Source organism: Quercus robur, chromosome 8 (genome assembly GCF_932294415.1).
Source record: "Quercus robur chromosome 8, dhQueRobu3.1, whole genome shotgun sequence".
Lineage (NCBI taxonomy): Eukaryota > Viridiplantae > Streptophyta > Magnoliopsida > Fagales > Fagaceae > Quercus > Quercus robur.
In genome coordinates this window covers 28,252,330-28,259,103 of record NC_065541.1, presented here as the reverse complement: position 1 = coordinate 28,259,103, position 6,774 = coordinate 28,252,330, and the positions used below count along the sequence as shown (strand labels likewise).

Sequence of the window (6,774 nt, the reverse complement as noted above, 5' to 3'; positions counted from 1 at the left end):
TGGGGATTTTACTGCTTTCCTCACTTTCTTTACTACTTTCCTCACATGCTTTACCGCTTTCCTCACGTGCTTTACAGGTTTCCTCACATGCAAACATAGGGTAGCAAAATTTAATTTCCGCTACACCTTTATCCGCTTTCCATATATATTTCCTATGCTCTCAAAAAGTCTTTCCCCTTCATTAAGGATTGCATGACATACACCCTTTTTGAGCCGAACCCGAGCTCCGCCCTACTGGCATAGTCACATCTCTTTGGGGATTTCATCGTCCCATCTATAAATGCCCAAACAAAAACATCGATAGTGTTACCCATAGTTAGACTTGGGGCTGATGTTGTAGGCATTTCTAGGTCCATGGGTGGACAGAAGTTGCTGAAAAGGCCCCCTTGATCCTTCTTGCCCCATAACTTCCATGAAAGGAGGGGTATGATGATTGAGTACCCTAGGACAGGAATTGCCTACCAGTTAAGCCTTTGCATATATTTGGCCTAGTTATGTCAAACTCATGAGTACTAGATCAAGCCCAGAGCCCATCAGGACTAGGTGAAACCTAAAGAGCGAACATCCAAGCCTAGGAAAGGATAGCCTTATAAGGCTAGAGGTTAGGGGAAAGTGTCTTGTAACAGGTGCGCCCTTTTTACTGGTGCCAAAGAAATTTTGCTCTACTCCATATTCTTTCTATCCTACTTGCACAACATACATAATTAAAACCCTAGGAAAAGCAACCCCGTTGCTTGTACATGTTAGACCATACCCTAACCTTAAGGGTTCACAACCCAACAAGGGCACTCATGCATACACTAATTGGTTCCATCACCTAGTTGTGCAAAGATAAAATTTGTGCCAAGTAAATGAAACTCTGTTCGAGGGGAAGGTGCTGCTGAAAAACCATTAAGAATTCCAAGATATCACGAGTCCAAGATTTCTCCCAAGGAAGATCCAAAAAAGATTGCTAGGAGACCAAGCCCCCCTAAGAGATCCAAATCACCAAGAGATCAATGCCATCCAAATTGTCAAGAGATTCGAATTGCCAAAATGTCAAAATTACCAAAAATCCTAGATGTCAAGAATCCATGGGCTCCCCCAAGAGATCCAAAGTTCCGAGAGATCCCTGCTGTCTAAGTGTCCAAATGCTTCCCCGAGTAGTCCGCATTATCAAAAGCTGAGCTTTTTCCTCGTGGTCACATTTCTTGTATTGTAAAAGGCCCATTATTGGAGCCGATGAACCCAGCATTGTAAAAGCAACTTTTGTACAAGCATGTAATCAAAGGAAGAGTCCTTCCCGCATTGTTCAGCATGTGATGAAAGTTTTGGCTACTTCCTTATCTTGTGCATTAATCTTGCATCATAGTAGAAACTCACTATGATAAATACCCGAGCAAGGGTGTAAAGCCAAATTTTTCTGAAAATGGTAGGTCCATGTTAAATAGCAAGAACATAAACTAACTTGATTTTGGTGTTGTGTTTCCACTTTGTCAAATGCACCCCGTTTCTTTCACCTCCCACTATTTCTCAGGATCAAAAGATTGCTAAAAAGAAATGGCTAAGCTACCGCCACACTGTGATCCTGTTGTCACTAGGTCTCTCGCAAGAGAGATGTCTACTAGTAGTACTTCTCCCCATAAGGAAAATGCTCAGGAAATTGCTCTTTTGGAAGAGCAAATGTCGGAATTGATACACATGGTGCAACAACTGGTTGTAGGAGGAGGGAAAAACTCTTCCAGTCATAGCCAAGGAGGTCCTTAAACCGAGAACGAAAATCAGCCTTCGCCAATACAGCAACAGGACCACAATGTACCGCCTCATGGCAATGACCAAGAGATAAAACCTTCAAAGGACAAGAACCTGAATCTAGGTATGGCCAAGTCAAGAGCCAAATGGAAACTCTAGCTAAGAAGCTTTGTATCATAGAGGGCTCCAGCGTCTATGGAAGTGCTGATCTAGACAGTCTGACCAACTTCCCTTAGGTCATTATGCCTCCCAAGTTCAAGGCACTAGAGTTCGTCAAGTATGATGGTACAGGCAATCCCTACGCACACTTGCGCATGTTCTGTAAGATGGCTGCCTATGGGGATAATCACCCTCTGTTTTGCCAGATTTTCCCTGATAGTTTGACCGACCCTGTGGCCATATGGTATGTGAGATTGGAAAAGACTTCTAGTTGGAGGGAAATGGCCAACTCTTTCCTAGAATACTACGGGTTCAACACCGAGATAGCTCCCAACCGAACCATTCTTCAGAGGACAGAAAAGAAGAGTAGGGAATCCTTTCATGAGTATGCCAAAGGTAGCTCACAAGTGCAGCCCTCCATGATGGAAAATGAAATGATCAAGCCTTTTTACTATGAGAAGATGATCAGCACCCAAGTCACTCATTTCACCAGCCTCATCCCTACTAGGAAGCACATTGACAAGGGTATTAGGGGCAACAGGGTCATGGATGCCGAGTCTCTGAGTTCCATGGTTGAACAAAAAATTAAGAGAATGACTTGTCACAAGACTAAGGAAGCCAATGTTCATATGGTTGACAGTGCAACAGAAAGGCCTAGGGGTGTTGCTCCCATTTATGCTACCCCTACTGCTAGACCTTATCAGTAATAGAATCAGTCTGCTCAAGCCCCTAACCGAGCCTTTAATCGGAGAGGGAGGCTAGACCCACCTCGTCCCCCTAGGAGGGAAAACCAGAAGTACATTCCGTTAGCCATGCCCATGGCGGATCTCTATGCTTACCTACTAGAAAGGATGTTAGTGACCACACTATTTCAGAGGCCCAGAGAAGGTCCTTTCCAACCAAGATTTGATCCATCTAAGAAGTGCGAACATCATTTTGGGGCCGAGGGGCATACTTTAGAATAATATTACCAATTGATAAACCGTGTGCAGGGCCTTATTGACAACAAACTGATACAATTTGATAATGCGGTCACTCCAAATATCATCACCAACCCTTTGCCTCCCCATCAAGAAGGAAATGTGAATGCCATCATCACAGTGGAAGAAAGGGTTTCGGATTTCTCCTCACCATCTTTCCTATGGAAGTCTATGCTCCAAGCCTTAGTCCAAAAGAGACACCTTGATCTTAAAGGCATGGGAACCTTAGGATTTGATTAGGGAATCTGCTTATTCTATGAGAGTGAAGATAATTATGCCTTGTTTGATTGTAAAGTACTTCGAGCACAAGTGCAGAGTTTAGCCGAACGCGGTATCATTTGGGTTGAGAGTGAAATTACGAGAAGAGGTGACAACATGGTAGCCAGCTTATGTCCTCTAATTGTCCAGTTGATAGCCAGCTGCAATGCTATATCAGTTGGGCCAATGAAGGATTGAGATGAATATTTACTAAAATGCCTTGGCCAGGTTGCTTCGGCACCTTCTTCTTCGGTAGTCATTGAAGAGAACGTAGAATTTCCTACGGATTCAGGGTCATCAGATTCAAAGAAAGGGCAAGTCTCACCAGCCATCGAGGGATTCACTCCTTTAGTTCTTGCTTTATCATCAATTCAAGAGTGAACTGCCACTGTTCCCACTATCCGAGGCTTCGATCCTTTTATTTTGCCAAAGTTTACCTTTGGAATCTCTAGGGTAGCCAGCTCAAAGGCCCTCAAAGCCATTCTGCCATGTCTGGTGGTTATTAATCTAAAGACGTTCTCTATAATGCCCAATTTGCAGACTCAGGAGGGGGTTATCATTCGCATGCCGAAGCCGTTCCTTTATGAAGATAGTCATCGTGTCCCCTAGAAATATGATGTGTCCTTGATCTCTACTCAAACCGAAAAAGAGGAGGTCTGCTCCAACAACTCATCAGGTTTATCTGGGCTTACTAAGAGCCACTGCTGTTATACTCCTGAAGAGTTAGAAAAGAGAAGGAAAGAGATCGGTAAGGGTATTGCCGAACCCGTTAGGAGTAGGGTCACAACCAAGGAAGCTGAGGAGTTCTTGAAAGTTATCAAAAACTCAGTGTACAATGTGATTCAATAGCTAAACAAGTCGCCAGCTTAGATCTCCATCTTGGCACTATTACTATCCTCTAAGGTCCACTGCAATGCTCTCCTGAAGGTCATGAAAGAGACACGTGTTCCTACAAGTGCTATAGAATCCACCTTTGAAGGCATGGTCTCAACAGTGTTGGCCACCAACCAGATTTCCTTTACGAATGATGAACTACCACTAGAAGGTAGAGACCACGCTTTGCCCATGCATATTATAGTGAAGTGTGGGGATATGATCGTCACTAAAGTACTGATTGACAATGGGTTAGCCCTGAATGTTTGCCCAATGTCCACTTTGGAGCGTTTGAATGTGGATACATCTCTTATCCGCCCTACCACCATGATCATTAGAGCTTTTGATGGCACTCTCCAGGTTATCCAAGGTGAGATTGAGTTAGCTATTGGAGTTGGCCCCATGTCTTTCATGATCAACTTCCAAATCATCAAGATGGATTCCCCTTTTACTATGCTCCGACGGAGGCCTTGGTTCCATGCAACGGGTGCAGTTGCTTCTACCCTCCATCGGAGACTCAAGTTTCCATCTGAGGATTTGATGGTCACTATTATGCTTGAAGAGACTTATGTTCCTTACATAGGTGCTAACGCCTTCCCGAAGGCAACTTTTCATAGCTTTGAGCTAGTCTCCATGATCTCCAGAGCTTCAAAGCTTGACTCAGCATGGCCCTTCGCTAGTTTAATGGCCGCCAAGGAGATACTCAAATTTGGCTATCACTTGGGCTAAGGCCTCGGTGCTCTAGGACATGGGAAGGCTTCTTTGATCGAACTCCCAAACAACAAAAGAGGTTTCTGTCTAGGCTTCGACCCCTCTGACGAAGAACTTTTTCAGGCTTCCAGAGGAAAGAAAGGATGTGCATTGGCCAAGGGATGTCTATTGCCCACATCAGGGTCACTTTTCCGGCTCCGACCGAGGTCATCGGATCAAAAGTAGCGCAGGAATCATGCGAAGAGAAATCAGATTTGGCTTGCCTCATTCGCCTTTGTCTAGAAGAGTTCTTAGTGAATGCCATCATATCCTTAGGGGATGATCTTCTACTATCAGGCCCTATGTGCCAGGCCAGATAGTAGGCCATTGGATAGCCGAGCCCTACTTTGTGGTTGCACCGACTGAATAAGGAGTATTCCATTATCTTGTGGTTGAGTCCTCTAATTGCCCGAAAGAGTTGGAATAGCATATCTAGTTTGTTTTGCATGTTTATTTCCTGTTTCCTGCATTCCTTGTTTGCATTCTTTTAGTTCATTTTCCAAAAAAAAAAAAAAAAAGTGTGTTCCCCTTTTTTATCATTGTCAGGCATGAACTTTGTTATCCCCTTATCTATAACCCACTAATGAAATTATCCAGGGCATTATTCAGGAAATTCAAGCATTTATATCTCTTTATATGCTTTCTTATGAATATGTGTGTGCAAATTGTCTTATGTTTCCTTGTATATGTTCCGTTCTATAGGATCTATTCTAATTCCCAAGCGGGTACATTGTCTTATTGCAATAACCAGGATATTGATGACATGAATGAGATAATAGAGTTGGAACATGACATTGAAGGATTAGAGGAAATCCTAAGTCTGCCTTGTGATATTTTGGAGGCTCTAAACAGAGAGAGCGAGGGGTCTAAACCCAACATAGAAGAGACAGAAATGGTTAACCTTGCCAACGAAGGCGAAAATGAAAAACCCATCAAGATTGGGGTAAACTTTCCTAAAGGCATGAAGCCTGAGCTCATAGTGCTACTCAAGGAATTCAGAGAGATCTCTACTTGGTCCTGCCAAGATATGCCAGGGTAAGATACTAAGATCATCGTGCATAGAATTCCAGTTAAACCTGAATGCCCTCCAATGCGGCAAGTCCTTCGAAGAATGAAATCTGAGATCATTTTAAAGTTCAAAGAAGAAGTAGAAAAGCAGTTGAAAGCTGGTTTCCTTACCATGATAGCCTACTCAGATTGGGTCGCCAACATTGTTCCTGTGGCTAAAAAAGATGGAAAGTATGCATGTGCATTGATTACAGGGATTTGAACCAGGCCAGCCCCAAGGATGACTTCCTGTTGCCACATATCGATACCTTGATTGATAATACCACTTTCAATAGGCTCTTCTCCTTCATGGATGGATTCTCAGGCTACAATCAAATCAAAATGGCTGAGGAAGACAAGGCTAAGACAGCATTCACCACTCATTGGGGAACTTATGCATATGATGTTATGCCATTCGGCTTGAAGAATGCAGGTGCTACTTATCTGTGAGTCATGGTGACCTTGTTCCATGATATGATGCACAAAGAGATTGAAGTCTACATAGACAACATGATTGCCAAATCCCGCACTACCAGGGATCATTTAGTGGATTTGAGAAAGCTATTCAAGCGCCTTACCAAGTACAGGTTGAGACTAAACCCACAAGTGCATTTTCAAAGCTAGTTCAGGGAAATTACTCGACTTTATAGTCAGCCAAAAAGGAATTGAAGTGGACCTAGTAAAAGTCCAAGCCATCAGGGATATGCCGACACCGCAAACTGAGAAATAGATTCACAGCTTCTTAGGCAAAGTCAATTATATAGCTCGCTTCATAGTACAGTTAACCGCCATATGTGATCCGTTGTTCAAGCTCTTAAAGAAAGACACAAAGATATAATGGACGAATGAGTGCCAAGCGGCCTTTGATAAGATCAAGCAGTATTTGTTGAACCCTCCCATTCTAGTTCCCCCGATGCTGGGATATCCATTGATCCTCTACCTAGCGGTACAAGAAACCTCCGTCGGTTGCATGTTA

General features: G+C 43.4%; 1 protein-coding gene across 1 annotated transcript; it reads left to right on the top strand.

Annotated features, from left to right (window-relative positions):
- Window positions 1–1,973: 1,973 nt before the first annotated feature.
- On the top strand, window positions 1,974–2,597 carry LOC126696107 (uncharacterized). The gene has a single exon (XM_050392887.1). The coding sequence runs from the start codon at window positions 1,974–1,976 to the stop codon at window positions 2,595–2,597; it is 624 nt and encodes a 207-aa protein (XP_050248844.1).
- Window positions 2,598–6,774: the final 4,177 nt, after the last annotated feature.